Genomic DNA, 23,117 nt, shown 5'->3' with positions numbered 1-23,117 from the left:
AGGAAAGGATTGACCATTTAGCAGAAGTTTTGCAGCAATTGGCTGTTTAACTAGAAATAAATTAGGCTGGGGTGCCTGAGTGGCTCTGTCCATTAAGGGTCTGACTCTTGATTTTGGCTCAGGTCATGATCCCATGGTCGGGGGGATCAAGCCCCACGTAGGGCTCTGTGCTGAGGCTGCAGCCGACTTGTGATTCTCTCTTTCTGCCCCTGCTGCGCTTGCACGTGTGCATGTGTGTGTGCTCTCTCTCCCTCTCTCAAAATAAAGAAACATTAAAAAATATATATATATTAGGCCTCCTATCTTGTATCACATACAAAATCATTTTCAGATACATTAAAACGCTAAATATAAAAGTAAAACCATAAAACCCTTAAAAGAAAGTGTTTTCTAATTCCTAAACTAGCTTTCATTGTTGTTTTGATGTATATTTTTTCAGAAGTTTACTATGCATACACAAAAATACCTGTATTTATTGACTTTTTTTTTACAAAATGGGATTCTACTGTGTGTGTTTTTCTGCAGCTTGCTAAGGATAGATCATGACATATTTAATTAGGCTCCATTGTTGCACATTTAGATTCCATTTATATTTTCAGCATTGTGGTAATTCTTCGGTGAACATCCTTAAACACACACATGCACTCTTATGTGAGAAGTAACTTTTCTAGAATTCCTGAAGTAAAATAGTTTTGCATATTAAGTTTTTGGGAGGTACTGTTAAATCAGACATTTCATGAGCCGTTGTAAACAAGGTGTTCGTATTTCTATTCTGAAAACTAAGAGGGGTTTAAGGATTTTAATCAAGGAGATGATATAATTAAATTTTCATTGGACAGAACATTTCCCTTCACTTATATGAACTATATTATCTATATTTACTTCACAGAAATCAAAATTGAGAAGTTTAAGAAATATGGATCAGTTCATTTAAAATAATAAAGGCATTACGTGTTAACATGAATGAGATTTTTAATGAAAAATTGCTGTATTTTAAAAAGCAAAGGAAAACCATTTTTTGTATTTGCTTTACACTTTTACAAATTTCTTTAACGTATGGCTTCATATGGCTTCATAGAATACAACTAGACTCTTATCTGCACGTGCATTTGATATGTTGGCAATATGTTGTTTTGTTTAAAGCATATGAAGAAAATCCAACTTCATGTACATGTACAGTTGGAAAAGGAAGGAGCATTTTAATGGACTTTTCAGATAATTGTGGCTATTCTTCTTTGATGTTTGACAAGTGTCTGTTTCTTAAAGATAGGTTGCAATGTGCCATCAATCTCAAACCATGTGAGTGAATCTTTTATGCTCTGTTACATTAAAATCCATTAGTCTTTCTTGCACTTTGGGACTTTCAGCCACACACGATTTTTATAACATCAGTTATTGGCATCAGTTTGGTAAAAAACTGGTTCACTGAGTTATGGGGATCTTCTGGATGTCGACACGCAATCCATTATATCAAAAAAATCCCTTACACAAAAGATCACGTTTGTTAATATCACCACTGATCTCTTCAGAAAAATCTTGAAGTGTTAGGAAATTGTCAAGCTCATGTTGACACGTGCAAGTTTTCCAAAATCCTCATTTTCACTCGAAAGCTCAGATCTTATTGTTGACAACAAACATGAAAAAACAACAATTGTCTTCCTTTGAAGAGACATTCTCACTTTGTTCATTTTTGGGGAAAAAAAAAAAAAAAAAAAAAAAGGCTGCCAAATACCCCAGCGGGAATTACCGCAGCGTGTTAGTCATTTATCCCAGTGAAAAATTGTATTTCATGAAGAGAGTGACTAGTTCAGATCACAACTCTTCTACTTCCACTGCAGTAGAGAAGCTTAATGAGTAATTCCCACGTTATAACACAGGATATTAAGAAGGTGTGTACCCACTGGTTGAGATTCATATGATGAATAAATTCTGCTGCTTCATCAAAGATATTCTAAAGTGAAACAGGCCTTTCCCCCCATGTGTACTTGCCGGTGAAGAATATAATGACCACTACTAGCCTAGGGACCTGGTTCCTCTTTGTATTCCTGAGCTGAGACTCCAGGAGTTTTTCCCACCACTGCTTTGGCGTCATTAATACAAATGTCAACACAGTGAAAAAGACAAATGAAATGTTAGTGTTATAACAAAAACAGTTTTGTCCTTGCAAAGCACCTGAAAAGGTCTTAGGTATGCCCAGGGTTTTGCTGACCATACTTTGACTAATGTAGGTGAAACCTTCAAATAGTTTAGATGTGAAGGGGAAGGAGAGAGGGTGGGAGCTTCCGGGAGATGCAGAACAAGGGAGTGCCTCTGCCTGATTGTCCTGGCATCCCTCGGTCAGGTCGTGTTTCCAAGGTACTCTCATTGCCCCAGCGAATCCTCCCTGGGGCAGAACGTTCACACTAGGCCATTGACTGAACTGCTTTCACTGAGTTGCTGGCTTTTAAGTGACAGTCCCTGGAGCAGAGTCAGGAGGGTCAGAACCTAGCTGTACTTTTAAAAGGAATGGCCTAGACTTCCTAGGGTGTCCTTCGACATTCTGGGGGAAGGAATGCAGCACTTGGCAGAGCCTTCTCATTTTATGAAATTAAGAAACTAAGGGCCAGTGAGGTGCGGTAACTTGTCTATGGTCATACATGGCTCATGGTACTGGGATTCATCCCCCAGCTTGCATATTTAAAATCCCCGGGGTCTTTAATAAACAGAGCAGAAAGTAAAGAGGTAACTGTGCTAAAAGAGGCGTTACCCACATAGATAAAGTGGAGACAAGCTGCCAGTCTTTAATGTTTACTTTTGAGAGAGAGAGAGAGAGAGAGACAGAGAGGCAGAGAGAGTGCAATGGGGAAGGGTAGAGAGAGGGAGACACAGAATCCAAAGCAGGCTCCAGGCTCTGATCTGTCGGCACAGAGCCTGATGCGGGGCTCGAACTCACAGACCGCGAGATCATGACCTGAACCAAAATCGGACGCTTAACCGACTGAGCCACCCAGGTGCCCTCGGCTGCTGGTTTTTTGTTTTTTTTTTTTTAAATTTTTTTTTTTCAACGTTTATTTATTTTTGGGACAGAGAGAGACAGAGCATGAACGGGGGAGGGGCAGAGAGAGAGGGAGACACAGAATCGGAAACAGGCTCCAGGCTCTGAGCCATCAGCCCAGAGCCTGAAGCGGGGCTCGAACTCACGGACCGCAAGATCGTGACCTGGCTGAAGTCGGACGCTTAACCGACTGCGCCACCCAGGCGCCCCTCGGCTGCTGGTTTTTAATAGTGTTTACTGATTGATAAAACTCTTGTGAATGGCTTGGTTCCTCAAACCCATCCATCAAATGGATTTTGTTAAAATCAAAGTTTAGAAGAGTCTATTGGAAGATATTACAATAGTGCCTAGTTAATTTGGTGATTATAAAAATTGTATTAGTTCAGTTTATCTCCACGTTGAGCTCCTAAAGTAAACCATGAGCTATGAATATTTATCTATCTTTTACCTAACAGATAGCTTCAATTCAATTCAGTATCATTTAGTGGTGCCTGGTCTCTGGGCAAAACACTGTAGCAGGAGGTGGATGATGTAACTTCCCTTCATTTTAGGCAAGGGATGCATATAGAGCTTTCATTCTGTTTATTAAGTGCTTATTTGATACGAAACACATGAGGCCATCAGTAAATATTTCAAACAAAATTCAGCACGAAGCCACATTTATTACTAGTCTGGCACAGTCTCTCTGAACAGAGCAGACTATGGCTCTTTCTGTTTTCCTGGGGCAAGTGTGGTTTTAGGGATTTGCAGACTTCTGGAGGGCATGATTACCCGGGAGAGAGGGTTTTTGTTTGGCTGGCATTCAGGAAGGAGCATACTGGAGTGGAGTCTTGCTGACTCACCGGGTGAGATGTTGTTGATTAATAACACAGGTTAATGCAAGCTCTGGTGGTTTCTTTTGATCATAGGTCAGAACTCTCTCCCCTTTCTCAGGGACGTGGAAACTTTTCAATGATTAATTCTCTATACGAGTGTTGTCCAATAGAAATACTGTAATAATGACACGTGTAATTTTAAGCTAACCACTAGCCACATTAAGAAAAGTAAAGGGGCACCTGGGTGGCTCAATCGGATGAGTATCCGACTCTTGATTTTGGCTCAGGTCATGACCTTCGGTTTGTGAGATTGAGCCCTGTGTTGGGCTCCTCGCTAGGTGTCGAGCCTGCTTGGAATACTCTCCCTCCCCCTCTCTCTGCCCCTCTGCCACTCTCATGCATGCGTACTCTCTCTCTCAAAACAAATAAACTTAAAAAAAAAGAGTAAAAAAATATAAAATTAATATTGTTATAACCAATAGGTAATATATAAGAATTTAATTAAATATTATTAATAAAAGTTTATTCAACCCAATGTATCTAAAACATCATTTTACATTCTTCTATAGATTTTGCCTCTTCTCTCCAGACCAAGTCTTCAAAATCTAGAGTGTATTTTACATGTAGAGCACATCTCAGTTCAGACTAGCCATACGGAAAGTGGGCTGTGTCATGTGGCCAGTGCTTCTGGGGACACAAGGATGGAGAGAAGGCTATGCCTGCCCTCCAGGGTCTCACAGTCTCAAAGAGGCATAGCTATGTGAGAGAACACTCTAGGTACACAGCCCTGACTGGGGTGAGGCAAGCAAGACATGGACATAAAACTTAGGGATGTGCCTCACTCTCAGGGTCACACAAGGGCAGGGTCTGCCCTGAGAGTGAGTGCCTCCTTAAATACTGCACCCTAAGCACCATTAGCCTCCCCCTTGTCTCACTTCTGCTAGGGAGCTTCATAAAGTAGCAGATTCTCCAACCCCAGAGCTTACAATTTAGAAGGTCTCAGGTAGGGACCCAAGGATTCTAATGCAGGTGTTTGGGATCTCCCTTTGAGAAACTCCTCCTGTGCCAATAGCCTCATAGAGAGTTCCTTTATGTCCAGTGAAATAAGTCCTCTTTCTTTTTGGTTTTGGGAATAGATGTTTCTGTACTCATCATCTACCTCTGAATTTTTAGGGGATGCAGTGGGGTCTTGAAGTCCCCCTTGTAGGAAGCTCCTGTAGTCTGAGTTCCTGGCCTTGCAGCCTGCAAGACCATTGACTGAGCAAGCTACAATGCCAATTTATTGTTATATAGACGCATTGGCTATTTCAGGGACAAAAATATAAAAGGCATATGATGGCATTGAAAAGTGGAGTTATGGGGCATCTGGGTGGCTCAGTCGGTTGCGTATCCGACTTTGGCTCAGGTCATGATCTCGCGCTCCGTGAGTTCGAGCCCCGCATCAGGCTCAGCGCTGACAGCTCGGAGCCTGGAGCCTGCTTCGGATTCTGTGTCTCCCTGTCTGTCTCTGCCCCTCCCCAGCTCATGCTCTGTCTCTCTCTCTCTCCTAAAAATAAATAAACATTAAAAGAAAAAAAGAAGAGGAAGAAAAGTGGGGTTATGGCGGGCAATGAAAGGTGTGGAAGGAACTGAGTTGTTTGGAAAAGATTAAGCACAGTGATCACTTTCAGCTTATTCACATTGTGTGGCTTGTTTGACACTGTCTAGATTCTTTCCTATCTTGCTGCACTAGTCACTTTGTTTTCAATGGTGCTCAAATAAGAAAATGGTGGTTGTCTGTTCTGTCAGAGTATGGTGCACACGGACTGTAGAATTCATGTTGCAGTCATGGGTTTTGAGATATGTTTCCTTGGGTATGGAAACAGCCCCAAATGGGTTGTATCCACTTTTCTGTATGTGTGTACTTCTGTTTCCAGATCTCCCCGATAGTCTGCTTCCTGCTGTCTCCAGCAGCTTCCTTTATCACTGGACAGTTGGTGGAGGTGGACGGGGGCCAGTCTCTATATACGCAAGTATTTGATGTACCAGGTGAGCACTCAAGAAATGAGCAGTCACTGACTTTATGCCTTTTCATGTTCAAGTTTTCAAAATTTCTTAAGCATTTACAAAAGGGTTTAGGGAGGGGCGCCTGGGTGGCTCAGGTCACGATCTCGCAGTTTGTGTGTTCGAGCCCCGCATTGGGCTCTGTGCTGACAGCTCAGAGCCTGGAGCTTGCCTTGGATTCTGTGTCTCCCTCTCTCTGCTCCTCCCCTGCTCATGCTCTGTCTCTGTCTCTGTCTCTCTCTCAAAAATAAATAAACATTAAAAAAAAATAAAAAAAAAAACAAAAGGGATTAGGGTTTTCTCTTATGGAACATCAAAAATGTACAAAATATTTATATTCCTGATGTGATCTTTAAAGGAAATGATCCCAAAGAAAATATCTAAATATTTTTATTATAGCACACAACTTTATCTATTTAAAAAGTTGCCTGTGTGTGCATAGGTTGGTGGAATTTTAGTCATGAAAACTATTCTCTATATGAGTATACATTTATAAGGAGGAGAGAGAAAAGGGGCAAGAGGTTGCCATATTTTTAAGATTTAATTTCTCTGTTCCTCTAATAAGCGGCTTGTGTATCTGAACAGAAGAATCAGACCTGGTAGGCTGGGGTTGGGGGGGGGGGGTGGTATGGTATTATTTTACATTATCTTTGGGATAAAGACCGAGCAAAACCATATGAATTTGCTGTATTCAACCATTCTTAATATACAAAAGCAGTAGTTTTATACGGCTCAACCAAATATAGATGTTGCACACAAATATAAAATGCAGACATATTTGCACTGTTGCTGAAGAGTGTTGAGTAAGTGGCTACGAGCAACTACAATGTGATCGATGTAAGGACACCTGAGTGGCTCAGTCAGTTAAGTGTCCAACTTCGGCTTAGGTCGTGATCTCAGGGTTCATGGGTTCCAGTCCCACATTGGGCTTCATGCTGACAGTGTGGAGCCTGCTTGGGATTCTCTCTTTCTCTCCTTCTCTCTCTGCCCCTCCCCCACTGGTTCTCTCTCCCTCTCTCTCTCTCTCTCTCTCAAAATAAATAAACTTAAAAAAACGTGATCGATGTAATGCATGTGTATTTCAATTTCATATCTGGGACCTGGGTTCATTCACCCTACTCTTCTGTATACTGACAGTCTAATCAAGACATAAGACCTTCTTTGCATTAATAAATGATTAATATGGGACTTCAGTCTTACTTATTATTTTCCCCTCCCCTATCTGCATTTCCTTACTAATAACATCAATGTGGTGATGTGCATAAGATACCACGGTTTTAAGGATGGATCTTGGTTGGAAAGACAGAAATGCCTACATTTTGCAGTTCTGTGTTCTGAAAGTATTTAAAGTGGCCAGGGTGGGAGGGAAGCTCTCCACTTTCCTCACCAGTGGAGTTGAGGGTATTTTTCATTTTTCCTTCATAAAGGGAAAGAAATTTTGGGAGAAATCAGCCACATCTATTTTTCGAGAATATACTTGCCCCAAATAATGAATGGGAATGTTGAGCATTTGTGTCCAGTATTTTCTTTAAGATTGTCAGCCTAGGGGCATCCGGGTGGCTTAGTCGGTTAAGTGTCAGACATCGGTCAGGTCATGATCTCATGGTTCATGAGTTTGAGCCCTGCATCAGGATCTACAGTGACAGTGTAGAACCTGCTTCAGATCCTCTGTCTTCCTCTCACTCTCTCTGCCCCTCCCCAGCTTGTGTGCTTTCTCTCTTTCAAAAATAAATAAAAATTAAAAAAACAGAAAAACAAAAAACCTACCAAGATTGCCAGCCCTGGAGTGACAAGGCCTGGGATGGAGACTTGGCTAGGCCCTTATTAGCTGTGTGACCTTGGGGAAAATTAATTTCTGTAGGCCTCCACTTTCTTTCCTGTAAAGTGGAGTCACTTATAGCATTTATTGAATAAACGGTTGGGAGCATTATATTAGATAATGCACATTGAAAGCCCTGGTTCAGGATGCTTTTAGCTGCAGCTCAAACCTAACTAGTAGAGGAATTTATTGGCCTGAATAACTGAAAAGCAAGCCGGACTTGAATCATATGCTCATAGATCTCATCAAGGACAATAAATTTCTTCTTTTCCCTTTGTTTTTGCTAATGCAGTATTGGCTTTATCTGAAGATTGACTCTCCTGGTTACAGGAAGGCTGCCTGTGACCCCTAACAGGCCATGATTCTTTGTTCACAGCCATCTGGACAGAGAGAGAGAGGAGGGGAATGACTTGGTTATAGCATTTCTAGCAGAGTTCTGAGACCCCCTCTGTTTTGGACCAGCTTATGGGAATGGCCGTCCTCAACCAATAACAACAGCCAGGGGAATGGAGTGCACTGTTTGACTTAGCTCAGTCAGTAACCTAAGTGGGGCCACTTCCCCAGAACCTCATGGATTCCCGAGTGGAAGTGGAGGTTACTGGAAACAGGGTGAAGGACTGGATGCTGGAAAGGCAGCTATATGTGCCCAGTGCAAAGTAAGGGCATGGTTTTAAAGTCATCCTGGTTATTAAGGAAGTAGGATTTTTTGAATGTCTGCAGTATGCCAAGTGTTGTATACAGGCTGTCACATTTAATTTTCACTTTATTTGTTTTTAAGTTTAATTGTTTATTTTGGGGGGGGAGGGGTGGAGAGAGGGAGAGAGAGAGAGAGAGAGAGAGAGAGAGAATCCCAAACAAGTTCCATGCTGTCAGCCGGAGCCCGACGTGGGGCTCTATCCCACGAACTGTGAGATCATGACCTGAGCCAAGATCAAGAGTTGGATGCTCCACTGACTGAGCCACCTAGGCGCCCCTAATTTTCATGACTTTAAAAAACAGATGTTGTTACACCCCCCGATAACTGATGAGGAAACAGGTTCAGGAAGAGTAACTTCTCCACATTTGGAAGAGCTAGAGAGCTAGTCCAGGGAAGACCTGGGATTCCAAAGCAGGTTTTTCTCAGGACTTTTGCCATTTGTCCTAATGATTTCTTTTTCCCGCTGAGAAGAGGGGTGAACCAGGGAAAATAGGAGGGTTTATTGGAAACCAAGAGGATTAATGAGGTTCATAGATTTGTATTGGACGTGAGGTTTTCTACTTACTTAACAGATCATGACAACTGGCCTGAGGGAGCAGGGGACATTTCTGTTGTCAAAAGGATGAAGGAATCTTTCAAGAATAAATCCAAGCTCTAAGCCAAGGAAACTAGAGGTGTCTTTTGTCCCCAGATGCCTTAACATCTCAAGAATACACTTTGGTACTTTATAAGAGCTAATAATTTGCATGGAACAATTGCTTTCTGCCTTTTTAATGTTATCAATCATGCCTGTGCAAAAACTATTTCTGAAATTAAAGCATTTTTAAGTCCCAACCAATACGGTTGAGCCTGTGATAAAAGATTTTTTGAGGAATGGACTTAACACACTTTATGATTTACTTTTTATTTCTAAGAAAAAACATTTGAAAAATGCAATAATTTCGAATTAAAAATGGAGGTATCATCATCTCCCAAAAGATTTTGCTATTTAATTGGAAAGGTGGGCAATAAATTTAAATTGTGACAGTGTTGTGATTCTTAAAACGAGAGATACACAGTGACTCATTTCTTATGGCAAATATTTTTGGATCAGTAAAGCCTTATTGGTGATTATCAACATGTGATTTGTTTTGTTCATGAAGTCAAATTTGTATAAGCCTTCTTAATTCAAAAGAAAAATAAAGTTATCTGTAGTATTTCTTTGCAGTACTTGATTTGTGTCTTGATTTCCTATCCAAAGTATTCCCTTTTCTTCATGTTTCTCCTTTTGTATACAACACATTTTATTTTATTTTTATTTTTTTCCAATATATGAAATTTATTGTCAAATTGGTTTCCATACAACACCCAGTGCTCATCCCAAAAGGTGCCCTCCTCAATACCCATCACCCACCATCCCCTCCCTCGCACCCCCCATCAACCCTCAGTTTGTTCCCAGTTTTTAAGAGTCTCTTATGCTTTGGCTCTCTCCCACTCTAACCTCTTTTTTTTCCTTCCCCTCCCCCATGGGTTTCTATTAAGTTTCTCAGGATCCACATAAGAGTGAAAACATATGGTATCTTGTCTTTCTCAGTATGGCTTATTTCACTTAGCATCACACTCTCCAGTTCCATCCACGTTGCTACAAAGGGCCATATTCATTCTTTCTCATTGCCACGTAGTACTCCATTGACAACACAAACATTTTTTTTTTTTCAACGTTTGTTTATTTTTGGGACAGAGAGAGAGACAGAGCATGAACGGGGAAGGGGCAGAGAGAGAGGGAGACACAGAATCGGAAACAGGCTCCAGGCTCTGAGCCATCAGCCCAGAGCCTGACGCGGGGCTCGAACTCACGGAGCGCGAGATCGTGACCTGGCTGAAGTCGGACGCTTAACCGACTGCGCCACCCAGGCGCCCCAACAACACAAACATTTTAATTAAATGTGATACAAATGTGTTAGGGTTCAGCATTCTGCCTTCACTTGATTTTTTCTGGCAAACTGATTTCAGAAATGCCACTTATAAATTATGCACATTCATTTTTTGTCTTAATTAAACCTCTTCCAATTGACTTATTCCCTCTTGAAGTCAAGTAGATGTTTCCCTCTATCAGTAATTCTCAGTTCAAAGTACAGATCCTCCCTGACTTACAAAGGGGTTACATCCTGATAAGCCCACTGTTAGTTGATAATATCATTAAGTCACAAATGCATTTAATACACCTAGCTTAACTGAACATCATAGCTTAGGCTAGTCTCCTTTAAACATGCCCAGAGCACTTACATTAGCCAACATTTGGCAAAATCGTCTAACACGAGGCCTGTCTTACAATAAAGTGTTGACTATCTTATGCAGTTTATTGAGTACTGTGCTGAAAGTGAAAACCAGAAAGGGTGTGTGGGTACAGAACGGTTGTATTGGTTGGTTTCCCTCTCAATTGGCTGACTGGGAGCTATGGCTGTCTGCCACTGCCTAACATCAGAAGAGAATAGGTATTGCATATCACCAGCCCGGGATAAATTCAAAGTTCGAAGTACAGATTCTGCTGAAAGCATATCACTTTCACACTGTCATAAAGTTGAAAAAACGTAAGTCAAACCATCGTTAAGTTGGCGACAGTTGTATGTAATTTACCAAGCTCTGGGAAGGGGCCCCTGAATCTGCCATTTTCTTAGGCTCCCATGCAGGGTCAGGACCAGGGGGAGACCAATGAGATGCCTAGAGTGCAGCATTTAAGGAGGTGCTCACTCTTGCATTTGCTCAAGTGCAGGGTCGCTCCTGAGAGCGAGCACAGCCATACATTTTGTGTCCATGTTATTAATGTGGAAAGATCAGAAATCTTTTCCTGCTAGATAATACTTTAAAATGGCCTTCTGGACATGATAATATCATAGTTGCTAAGAATTACAAGCCAGGCTAGAGGGCAGGCTAGCCCTAACACAGGTTGGTGTGGAAGATGGAAGAGGCAGGGCTTGCTTTTCAAATTACCTCATGCTGATGCCTGCAAACAATCCCATAAAGCCCCACAGTATTGACACTTGTTTATTTCTGCTTAAGGAACGGAGGTCACCCCACATAGCAATAGACTTAGCTACAACTCCTTATTAGATCTTCTTGTTAGACCTGTTATTGGGCAGCTGACCATTATCAGTATTCTAGAATCATAAGTCTATTCCCCAGGACTTTGTACACTTTGTGATAGTGTCCTGTCAATAATGTTCTTTTGCTACTACACTTAGCAAATTTTGCTATAGACTAAATATTCCTTAGTAAGTTTCATCACTCAGTAATAATTCGCTCAATAATTTCGAGCCCCTACTATGTGCTAAGCATTACAGTAGGAATTGGGTGTGCAGTACTGGAAAAAAAAAAAAAAAAACCACATGGACTTTGTCTCAAGGGAGCTTACAAGGGCAAGAGAGAGAAAGAGAGAAACATTAATCAAGCCACATACAAATTTAACCCCTCCTCCCCCCCCCGCCCCCGCCAAGTGTTCTAAGTGCCATAAAGGGTAAGGTCATGGTGCTAAAGGCATGTAACGGGAAGAAAAAGACATCTAGTGGGGAAAAAAGCAACTCAAATTATTAATCATGTTAAAAGACTTTGTTGATTAAGATGACCCTTGTTGACATTATCTCCCTCCACCCCCCCCCCCCCCCCCCCCCCCCCCACTGCTCTTTTGTTTCATGGCTTGTGTTAGTTCGGGTCTCCTGGGAAGCAGATGCCAACACAGAATGAGATGTGCATGAGACTTGGGGAACATGCCCAGGGAGGATAAAGAGCAGGAAGACAGCAACAGCCTTCAGGCTGTAGAGCAAGTCTGACACCTTGCTTCCCCACCTTGTAAGGAGGGGACAAAGACAGTGGGCAGGAAGCATCTCAGCTTGCATCAAAGAAACTTTTTTAGGCCAGGCTTGCTGCATGTGAGCCAGGAGGTTCCAGGAGACACTCATGAGCAAGGGGGTTCCAGGAGAATTACCTGGGTTCCACATGTGAACACCCTGTCCTTACTATATATCAGTAGCTCTGCTCCTCCTGCTGGTGAGGGTGACTTCTTTTTCACCAGCTACTGCCTGAGCACAGGCACACTAATGTGCCCTGGAATCAGCCCGAGTTTGTAGTTCAGGGGGACTTTACTGTGTCCCCTGGCAAGAGTCGCCTCCTTTGGGACCATGACTTCCAGTGCTGCAGAGCCCAGAAATGGATGGGAAGCACAAAGTCCCACAGTGGATCTTTGTAAGTGATAGTAAGTAGGCCCACTCCCTCTTCCACTCATTGGTTCCCAGAAACGTTCCCAACGCCTTTGGGGACATGCGTCCTGAAAGATGGTTCTCCCTCCTTTCAGAAGGTTGTTGGCACTTCAGCTGTGCATTGGTTGCTCTAGCCCTCTGTGAGGCTGGTTGCTTCTGGAAGCATGGTGTGTGATACAATCAATGGTTGCATGATCAGGGACCCACTCTTGTACATTTTACTGGGATGCGGGTCACCTGGTTGGATGCTGTTGTGTGGGATTCGATGGTTATGGATCAGGATTTGTATAAGCATCTAGAGTGGTGGTATCTCAGTCCCTGCTCACTCACAGAAAAAGCAAACTCTTAACTTGGGAGTAGGCATTTGTCACTATGAGGACCATATGGTCACTTGAGCATGGAAAATTTATTATTATTATTAGCTATCACAGGGAAGGGGGATAGTGAGAGATTGGCTAGTAGGAAGTAAGGAGAACTGTAAAGAACATGGGAATGGGGCATCTGGCTGGATCAGTTGGTAGAGTGTGCAACTCTCAATCTCAGGGTTGTGAGTTGGAGCCCCACATTGGGCGCAGAGATTACTTAAAAAAAAAAAAAAAAGAATACGGCAATAGCAGATACAATGAGTAGCTAATAATGTCCTACTAGGGCTGAGATGGCAATTAACTATGTTCCCCAGGGCCTAATGGTGTATTTCATAGCTGCCACATGCCTATATTGGGTGGCTGTAAAACAGTTAGTTACCATTTGCCCCTTTAATTTTCAACACTATTCCAGGGCTTGGCTCAAAAAAGTGTCCCCTTGTGGTTAATTGTGGAACATCAGCCTGTCTGGACGGACAGTGCCTTCCCTTCTGAGGAAGCCAAGACCTGGCTGCAAAGCTTCCGCTTGCACTTTAGGTTCTTCTCTTCGTAAGTCTTCCGCACTCCTCGTTTACAAGGGGTTCACTTCACGGAAGCAGCTGCCTGTTGAAATTTGATCAACCGGCAGGAAGGTTTGAAACTGCATCCCAGAAAGGTGTTAGATTAAAAGCTAGGCATTATCTAGCCCTTGTTTTATGACAGTTATCCAAAAGGATAGTTAAATCTCCAGTTATCCAAAGGGATATTTTGAATCTTGCAGACAATGCTATTTATGATTTGCGTGGTAAGCAGAGCCCTCTGTTGGCCAGTGTCTACTTTCACCCAGCCGTGCCACCCATGTCCTTTTCTGCTCTCCCATGGAGCCAGTGGCAAATCTACACTATGTCCCAGTGGGAGTCAGATGCTGGCGACCTGAAAGTCCTAAAGCTGTTAGTCAGTTTCGGTGCTGCGCCCCAGGGTTTCCTTGCTCTTCCTATCTAGCGAGGTTCTCTCACTTGTTTCCATCTGTAGCCTCCAAACCTGCTGTCCTAGGGCTTGTCAGTTCCCTGAAAGGAAACCTTGAAAACCCCTTCTGACTGAGACCACTTCGCTGAGGTTACTAACAACCTTTCTGCTTACTACACTCGTGCATCCTATCCCCCTGCTTATTTTGCCCTTTTCTGTCTGTCCCTGCAGAGCTCTTGGTGGACTCTCGCCTTCCATGAGTTATGCTGTTGGGCCCACTGGAGTCCAACGGCCTAGGTTCGATTCCCAGCTTCCACCGCTTACTCATTCCTGTCATAGCTCTGAGACAATGGAGAGATTTGAATATGGATTGGGAATGAGTAGATACTATTAAAGAATTGCTGGTCATTCAATGTGATAATAGCAGGGCAGTTACTTTTTAAAAAAACGTCCTTACCTAGAACGGGAAGAAATTATATTTGGGATTTGCTTTTAAATACTCCAGTTTGAAGACGAATTGGGGAAGGGAGGGGAGCTGGTGAAACGAGATTGGAAGCATGGTAATAATTATTTAGGCCAGCGATAGATACATTATACATTAGATGGTTAATTCTACTCTTCTCTCTACCTTTGGGTAAGTTTGGAACTTCCTAAAATAAAAAAAAAATTGCAAAATGAAAATGGTCTCATTCATAACTTGGATATAGGGTAACATGGGGAAGAATTAGTTGGCTGTAAATAAAGGTTATTTGGGAGAAACAGGAGAGAGTTTGCACTTGACATACAGTGGTTCATGGGGGTACGTGGATGTGGCAAACGTAGTGAAAGACCAGGTTCCAAACAGAATATGTTTTGGTGGTACAAAGCTATTGCCTCTTAACCTGAATTCTGCCCTGTGGGCAGTGGGCATAGTCTATGTGCTCCTGGCCAGCCTCCCACACTGGTTAGTTAACATTATCAGTCAGCTCCAGCACAAGCTGATTGAGTAAACATGTAGGTTTGAAAGATATGGACAATAGTCCACTTATTTCAGTAACATTGATATTCCTGAGTTCATATGCTCGAATAGGGAAATGATATCCAATTGGTAAATTTGGAAGAACCCAAACAAATAAGCAAAGTAAAAACAATATTCCTTGATTCTCTTGACTATTTGGACCATTAAGCTTCTGTTTTCATATGTATAGACTGAGTCACAAATTCAGTTAGAGTTTGTAGTTTTAAGTATGACTCAACAGAATTACCTTTTATTTCAAATGTAATACTTATCACAAACTTAAATAGTTTAAACTTAAATAGTTATCACAAACTCCTTTTCAAAAAAGGAGTCATTGCTATGGGTGATTCATAGTAATTGTCAATCAGAATTTCTTACCTTGTAATTTTGATCTTCTGAAGTCAAGGCTGTGGGTACCAAAGCTTATTTTGTTAGATTTCTTTGGCTTCTTGTTTTCAGATGAACCAAAAAGAGAGGACAAGTCTGTTTCTTCCTGGGGAAAGATTCACATGTGAGGCATTGAGTCTGGATTGGGGGTTGGTGAGATGGACTGTGGCAGGGAGGGACAGGGGACTAAGCAACCCTTCTCTTCTATATTGTTGGGGTGGAGAGTAGGGGAATTGGGGAGGATGGGTAACTTTATTGGATTCTAATTCATTCTTACATTTTACCTAGAGGAATGAACCTGAGGAGCCGTTCAGGGAGATACAGAAGAAAACATTTTGATGAGCAAGCAAAGTGTGTATGCGTGTGTGTGTGTTTGTAGAAATGGTCCTTGTGGTTGTCTTGAGAGTTCAAACTGGAGAGTAGAAATATATTGCCCACAGGGCTGTAGAATCACTATATGGTAGAGAACAATAGTTATCATTTATTGAGTGATTACTATATGCCACATTCTGCCAAACGCCTTCCATGAATGATGCCATCCTAACCTTACACAATTCACGTGGGGTAGATTTCTCCACTACCAGTATTTTTATAGCGGGGAAAATTGGCACAAACAGGCCAAGATCTCACTTAGCAAATGGCAGAAGTGGGATTTGAATGAAAACGGTCTACCTGTAGAGCTGGTGACTAACACGACATACTGAGAGAGACAGACTAGCACCAAGACATCAAGAGATAAAAAAAAAAAAAATTTAGGGGCACCTGGGTAGCTCAATCGGTTGAGTGTCCGACTTCGGCTCAGGTCATGATCTCGAGGTCTGTGGGTTCGAGCCCCGCGTCGGGCTCATTGCTGACAGCTCAGAGCCTGGAGCCTGCTTCAGATTCTGTGTCTCCCCCTCTCTCTGCCCCTCCCATGCTCATGCTCTGTCTCTCTCTGTCTCTCAATAATAAATAAACGTTAAAAAAAATTTTTTTTAATGGAACTATTTAAACACATGCTAAAGAGAAGAGTATAATAAAAGCCAATACCCAGCTTTAATAATGATCTATATTTTCTCAAATTTGTTTATCTCTCTCTCCTACTTGATTTCTAAGTATCTTAGAGTAAATTCCAAATTTCCTGTCATTTCACATCAAGAATTAATTTTGATTTGAAATATTAATGTGAACAGAAAAACATGCAACTCTCCAAAGTGGGAGAGTGATCACCATGGCAATGTAAGAAAAGTCCATATGGTCACCACCAACAGCTCCCACCTATCACTGGTCATAAGACACACAAGCCCCACCCACGGGCTACAAACGTGTGCTTTGCTTGGCATGTAGGGTACCTGTTTTGGAGAAAGATGCATCAGACTCTCAGAACCGAATTCATGAAACCAACTCCTTTCCCTCTGAATCCACGTCCAAAAAGAAGTCTAAAAATTGGATTTTTCTGTGCAGCTTTGCCTGAGGGGAATTAATGGGCTGCTCTGGTCCATTGAAATGTTTAGCCACTGCAAGAGTGTTGTGTAAGTCTACACCACGTACTTCAATTCCTAGTGAGTTTATGAGCATGACTCAGCATCCTTGAATTTGAGGACTCTCAAGAGAGGAATAGTAAGTTTGAGGTTTTAGACATGCCAGCCCGAATGCCAGCCTCCAGGCCATGGGAAGTGCTGATTCTACTTTCTGCGTGGTCTTCCCCATTTGCCTTTGCTGCCCTAACTCAGCAGCTCAATCCTCAAATCCCCATGAAGCTACCGTCATCCTTTTATTTTAAAGGTAACTTATTTATTAAGAATATAACATGTCTTTTTGATTGTACTAGTATTTTTTTAAATGTTTATTTTTGAGAGACACAGAGACAGAGCACGAGTGGGGAGGGGCAGAGAGAGACAGGGAGACACAGAATCCTATGCAGGCTCCAGGCTCTGAGCTGGCAGCATAGAGCCGGATATGGGGCTCGAACCCACGAACTGCGAGATCATGACCTGAGCTGAAGTCAGACGCTTAACCGATTGAGCCACCCAGGCGCCCCTGTACTAGTATTTTTATTGGAATTGCTATTTGTAAATGTTCTGATCACAGCATTATATATTTTGAGTGGTCTACACTTAGTTCTATGTTTCTATGGGGAAAATAATCAGAAACACCTGCCTCTCTCCCTCTCTCTCATAGATGGGTTCTTACTTTTTTGCTTCTTCCTTTAATGTGGCAAAATATATATAATTTAAAATTTCCATTGTAACTATTTTTAGGTGTATGGTCCTTATTTATTTATGATCCCTCATTCATTCATTAAGTCTACCCCAAGGCAGAATACCACTTGCTAAAATAACTGAGGATAAATTCAAACAGACATTATGTTCATGCTATCCAAAAATTAAATTTCCACAATCCAAGTATGCTTGAAAAACATCCGCAGTATATCAAGATACAATAGAATTAAATTAATACACAACGAATGCCTGATATTACACATTTAGGCACTGTCTAGAAAGATCGAGTGGAAACTCTTCTGTTGATTTGTATATATTTTTGGATGATCTAGGGATTTTTTTGGAGACAATTTATAAAATAGATCTTTGTTTTACAAACACCACACACTTCAAATGTGGTTTATTTCCATTTAAAGTACTGTTTTAGATCACATTTACACGAAGCTTCAGGTATTTATTTTTTGGCTCAGAAACCCAAATTCTTGTATGAAATTCGAAATGCTGGGCCTCAAATTTTTTTTTTTTTAATTTTTTTTTTCAACGTTTATTTATTTTTGGGACAGAGAGAGACAGAGCATGAACGGGGGAGGAGCAGAGAGAGAGGGAGACACAGAATCGGAAACAGGCTCCAGGCTCTGGGCCATCAGCCCAGAGCCCGACGCGGGGCTCGAACTCACGGACCGCGAGATCGTGACCTGGCTGAAGTCGGACGCTTAACCGACTGCGCCACCCAGGCGCCCCATCAAATTTAAAAGTTTTTCAGTCTGAAGTAACTACTGAAGAGGGAAAGAAAGAAAATTGCATTCTTTTTTTTAATAAAGAGATTAACATTTTTTAAGGTTATTTATTTTTGAGAGAGACAGAGAGAATGAGTGGGGGAGGGGCAGAGAGAGAAGCAGAGAAAATCCCAAGCAGGCTCTGCACTGTCAGCACGGAGCCAGATATGGGACTTGAACTCCCAAATTGTGAGGTCATGATCTGAGCTGAAACTAAGAGTCAGAGGCTTAACCAACTGAGCCACCCAGGCACCCTGAGAAAATTGCGTTCTTGAAGAAAAAGGTAAACATTAAAAATTTAAATTTCATTATATAATAACTTTTAAATGTGTTTTGAAATTTAGAAGGCATTTTATACATTATTCTCAAATTTGGAATGCTTTAGAAAAATAATGACATTTATAAATGGCTCTTTTATCAGAGAGGGGGAAGGAGGATAGTGATTTAACTCCTAGTTGTCTAGAAGAGGAAGTTTTGCTCTTAGGCATTTTATCTTATCTCATCTTATCTTATCTTATGATTTTTTTTTTTTAAGTAGGCTTCATGCCCAGTGCAGAGCCCAGCGCACATGCCGAGATCAGGACCCTGAGATCAAGACCACTGCTTAATCCCCCGGGCCACCTAGGTATGTTGCTATTAGGCATATTTTATTTTATTTTATTTTTTGTTTTTATTATTATTTTAAAAATCAAAACTGGAATTTTTTTTTTCAAATTTAAATAGAGCTTGATTTAAGCCTAAGGACAGAATGTCTTGATAAACATCAAAAAAGAAGAGTTTTTATATTTTATCTTTATATATAAGTTCTATATATATCTATATATATAAGTTCTAGACAACTTATTTATTTTTGACAGAGAAAGACAGAGCGTGAGTCGGGGAGGGGCAGAGAGAGAGGGAGACACAGAATCCAAAGCAGGCTCCAGGCTCTGAGCTGTCAGCACAGAGCCCGACGGAGGGCTTGAACTCACGGACCGTGAGATCATGACCTGAGCTGAAGTTGGACACTCAGCCGACTGAGCCACCCAGGCACCCCTATGTTTTATCTTTAAAAACAAGAATGTAAAAGGTCGGTACACTTGAGAATTTTGGTATGACATGGGAGTCTTTTGGACACACAGAATACAAAGGCATATTTTATTTTATTTTATTTACTTTTTAAATCTTTGTTTATTTTTGAGAGAGAGAGAGAAAGAGAGTGCGAGTGGGGGAGGAACAGAGAGAGAGGGAGACACAGAACCTGAAGCAGGTCCCAGGCTCCAAGCTGCCAGCACAGAGCCCTATGCGGGGTTCAAACTCACGAACCGTGAGATCATGACCTGAGCTGAAGTTGGACACTTAACCGACTGAGCCACCCAAGTGCCCCACAAAGGCATATTTTAAACTGACTCTTTTTCTTTCCTTCTTTGAAGGTTCTGGTATCTTAACTATTTCATGGTTTTTGGACTATTCTCTTTGCTTCCAAGTTCTATTTCTCTTTGAGAACTCCAGACTATGCTGGCTAATTGTGGTGGAGAGGCAGTGGGGCCGAAAGGATCTTATTTGTTTAAACATCCTTTAATTCACAGAAATTTTAGCTTCAAACAAATATATTTGCACTGTTATTCTTTCTGTCACCAAATACCAAACACATTAAAGCAAAATATTCAGATGCAATTCTTCACATTTTAGCAACAAAAGAGGAATGGTTTTTATTAGGTATTTTTAAATAGAAGTTTGTTTGGAGTGTCCCTTTCCAAATAGATAATCATTTTGGAGACCCTGAAATCTCTGAGCATTATTTTTATTTCAACATACTTTTTTTAAATTTTTTTTTCAACGTTTATTTATTTTTGGGACAGAGAGAGACAGAGCATGAACGGGGGAGGGGCAGAGAGAGAAGGAGACACAGAATCGGAAACAGGCTCCAGGCTCCGAGCCATCAGCCCAGAGCCTGACGCGGGGCTCGAACTCACGGAGCGCGAGATCGTGACCTGGCTGAAGTCGGACGCTCAACCGACTGCGCCACCCAGGCGCCCCTCAACATACTTTTAATGGTGTGTGAATCACACAACTCTAAACTCCTTTTGAAGAAAAATACTCTTACAAACAGAAGTTATCTTCTATGTTTAAAGGAATTGCTTATTGTTGTACATAATTTTGTACCTATTCAGCGTCTACTACTTGAACAGGAACATAGATTTTTAAATATAAATAGTTTGACTCACCTTGTAGAAAATGAATTTAGCCTGAGGACAGAGTAACAACATTTTAATAATATCCAGGTACTCAAAAGTGAAGCCTTCTACAGTAGAGGGTTAATTTTAATATAACGGGCGCATCCAGGGAAGAGGCCTTTTTTTTTTTTAAAGTTTTCTTTCTTTTATGTTTATTTATTCTGAGAGAGAGAATGAGACAGCACAAGCGGGGGAGAGGGGCAGAAGGAGAGGGAGAGAAAATCCCAAGCAGGCTCCACACTCAGCTCAGAGCCTGATGCGGGGCTCAATCTCACAACCACTGCAAGATCATGACCTGACTGAAATTGAGAGTCAGAGGCTTAACCTCCTGAGCCATCCCGGTGCCCCAGGAAAGAGGTCTTTTTAACCCATTTTAAAAAATTCAGGTGAGGGGCACCTGGGTGGCTCAGTCAATTAAGTGTCCGACTTCGGCTCAGGTCGTGATCTCACAGTTCGTGAGTTTGAGCCCCACATTGGGCTCTGTGCTGACAGCTCAGAGCCTGCAGCCTGCTTTGGATTCTGTGTCTCCCTCTCTCTCTGCCCCTCCCCCACCCAAAATAAACACTAAAAAAATTTTTTTTAATAAAATAAAAAAATCCAGGTGAAATCGACTTACCATTAACAATTTTAAATAAACAGTTCAGTGGCATTTAGTATATTCACAACCTCCACCTCTGTCCAGTTCCAAAACATTCCCCAAAGGAAACTCCATATCCATTAAGCAGTCGTTCCTCATTTCCCCTCCTCTCAGCCCTGGCGACAACCAGATGAGCTTCGGCCTCTTTGGATTTACCTATTTTGGACATATCATGTAAATTAATCACACAATACGTGACCTTTCGTGTCTGCCTGTTTTTCACCTACCATAATGTTTTTGTAGTTCATCCACATTGTAGCTTGGATTTTTAATATGTTTAATATGGATGGGATTGCCTCCACTGGTGAATACAGTTCCTTGAACCATATTTCTAGAATGTTCCCTTCTAAGCGTAGAAGGCTTTAGTGATGATGCCTGGGAGTCTTTATTATTTTACCACAATTAAAAAAATAAATCTACATATTTTATCAAGTAATCTGATAAAAGAATTCCTGGCATGTCCAGAAGGAGGAGATTCTGAGCTTACAAAACAACCCACAGGGATGGATTTAGTTATAGGGGTTGCAAGGCAGTGGATATTATGGTCCTCCCTCCGGAAGAAAGGTGTTATCAGACAGCTTCTGGAAATGCTGGCAGCAGACAGCCCTCAGCTGTCAGCCCCCTTCCTGGACAACCTCAACCAAAGACAGTGGCCTCAGCCAAGGTCATGTTCTCTTCCTCGGTGGCCCTCATCCAGAGGATGATCATCATGAGGGTGTAAACCACCCTCTCATACTTCCCCATGAAGTCTCTGTAGGGCTGAGGTTTGGTCCTGCTCTCTTTCTTCCCCTTCTCTTCCACAGGTGCGGATTCCATGGGTGCTCCCTGCTAAACCTTGGTGACATCCACTCATTTTACTCCCTGATGTGACTTCTCCAGAGATGGGAGGCATGTTAGCTGTCCATCCTGGGTCACTTAAGGTGACTGATAATGCTGAGGTTGGCTCGAGATACTGGCTTGTTTCAGAACTTGTCTGTTTTCTAAAAGGAAGACAGTGCCCTTCAGGTCTCTATTGCATTTGGGTAGCTCGTGAATGGGCTCTTCAGAAATTAAACATAACTTCGTGCAAACTCTGGGTTCACTAAACAGCTCTTTTTCTGTTTTCATGTATTTAGTCAACGTATTTGTTAAGTGCCTACTATGTGTCTGCACTGTTCTAGATGTTGTGATACAGAATATCCTTCTATGTTGAGTCCCTACCATGGATCTGCACTGTTGTAGACAGTGCAAAGAACAAAACAAAGTTCTTGTCTTCATGGATAAAACCCACATTCTAGTTCACCATTGTATGCCCAGTACCTGGCTCAATAAACACTTGTTGAACGACTATATGAACGACATCTGCTTGACCTACGTTGTTACAAGCAGATCTTTCCTGTGGAATGCACTCATGATGTGCTGTTGTAGCTTAAGTATTTTGGTTTTCTCATTTTTCCTGCCCTGCATGTGCCTTTGCCTCCAACTCTCAAGAATTGTCAATAAATTTTTAAAGTATACTGGTTGTTTGCAAAGAAGATTCTAGAGTTTTTCCTGCCACGGAGAAATCTGACAACATGGGCCAGCAGTTCGGCCTTGAACACAAGCAGCTGATGGGTCTGTGAGTCACCATTTGCCCCAGGGGACTGCCTAGTCACCGACATCAGGTGCCCAAGAGCTCTTGGTAAATGTCAGATGCTACTGTTTGTGGTGGGTGGTGTTGGTGTCACCTTAGGCGGTAGGAACAATCTAGCATCACTCTAAAAAAAGGAACGGTTGCTACTCTCCTGCGAATGAGGTCTGAAACAGGAAACGGGTCTGAAACGGGTCTGAAAGCCGAGGGTCTGGTGACACCGTTATTCCTAACCAAGGCCCAATTTACCAAAAACAGGGAAATCATACAGGTTTTTAACTTCTGGGAAGATAAGCACTACAAAAACACAGATATAACAATCCTTTAAAAATTGATAAATAGAAGAG

General features: G+C 41.8%; 1 protein-coding gene and 1 long non-coding RNA gene across 3 annotated transcripts in view; both read left to right on the top strand.

Annotated features, from left to right (window-relative positions):
- PECR (peroxisomal trans-2-enoyl-CoA reductase) overlaps positions 1-9,617 on the top strand; it is a 28,464-nt gene extending 18,847 nt beyond the window's left edge. The window contains exons 7-8 of one of the 2 annotated variants that reach the window (XM_030326318.2): positions 5,766-5,877; positions 8,981-9,617. In XM_030326318.2, coding sequence (XP_030182178.1) covers positions 5,766-5,877; positions 8,981-9,066 — 198 coding nt within the window. In that variant the 3' untranslated portion in view covers positions 9,067-9,617. The remainder of the gene's footprint in view (positions 1-5,765; positions 5,878-8,980) is intronic. The other variant, XM_030326319.1, reaches the window with a different exon arrangement.
- Positions 9,618-18,716: 9,099 nt separating this feature from the next.
- Positions 18,717-22,250, top strand: LOC115520865. Its single transcript, XR_003970880.1, has 2 exons — positions 18,717-18,933; positions 21,965-22,250. It is a non-coding gene; the product is annotated as an uncharacterized LOC115520865 (long non-coding RNA).
- The last annotated feature ends 867 nt before the right edge of the window (positions 22,251-23,117 follow it).

This window comes from Lynx canadensis, chromosome C1 (genome assembly GCF_007474595.2).
Source record: "Lynx canadensis isolate LIC74 chromosome C1, mLynCan4.pri.v2, whole genome shotgun sequence".
NCBI lineage: Eukaryota > Metazoa > Chordata > Mammalia > Carnivora > Felidae > Lynx > Lynx canadensis.
The sequence above is the reverse complement of the archived record's forward strand: the minus strand, read 5'-3'. Positions and strand labels throughout refer to the sequence as shown.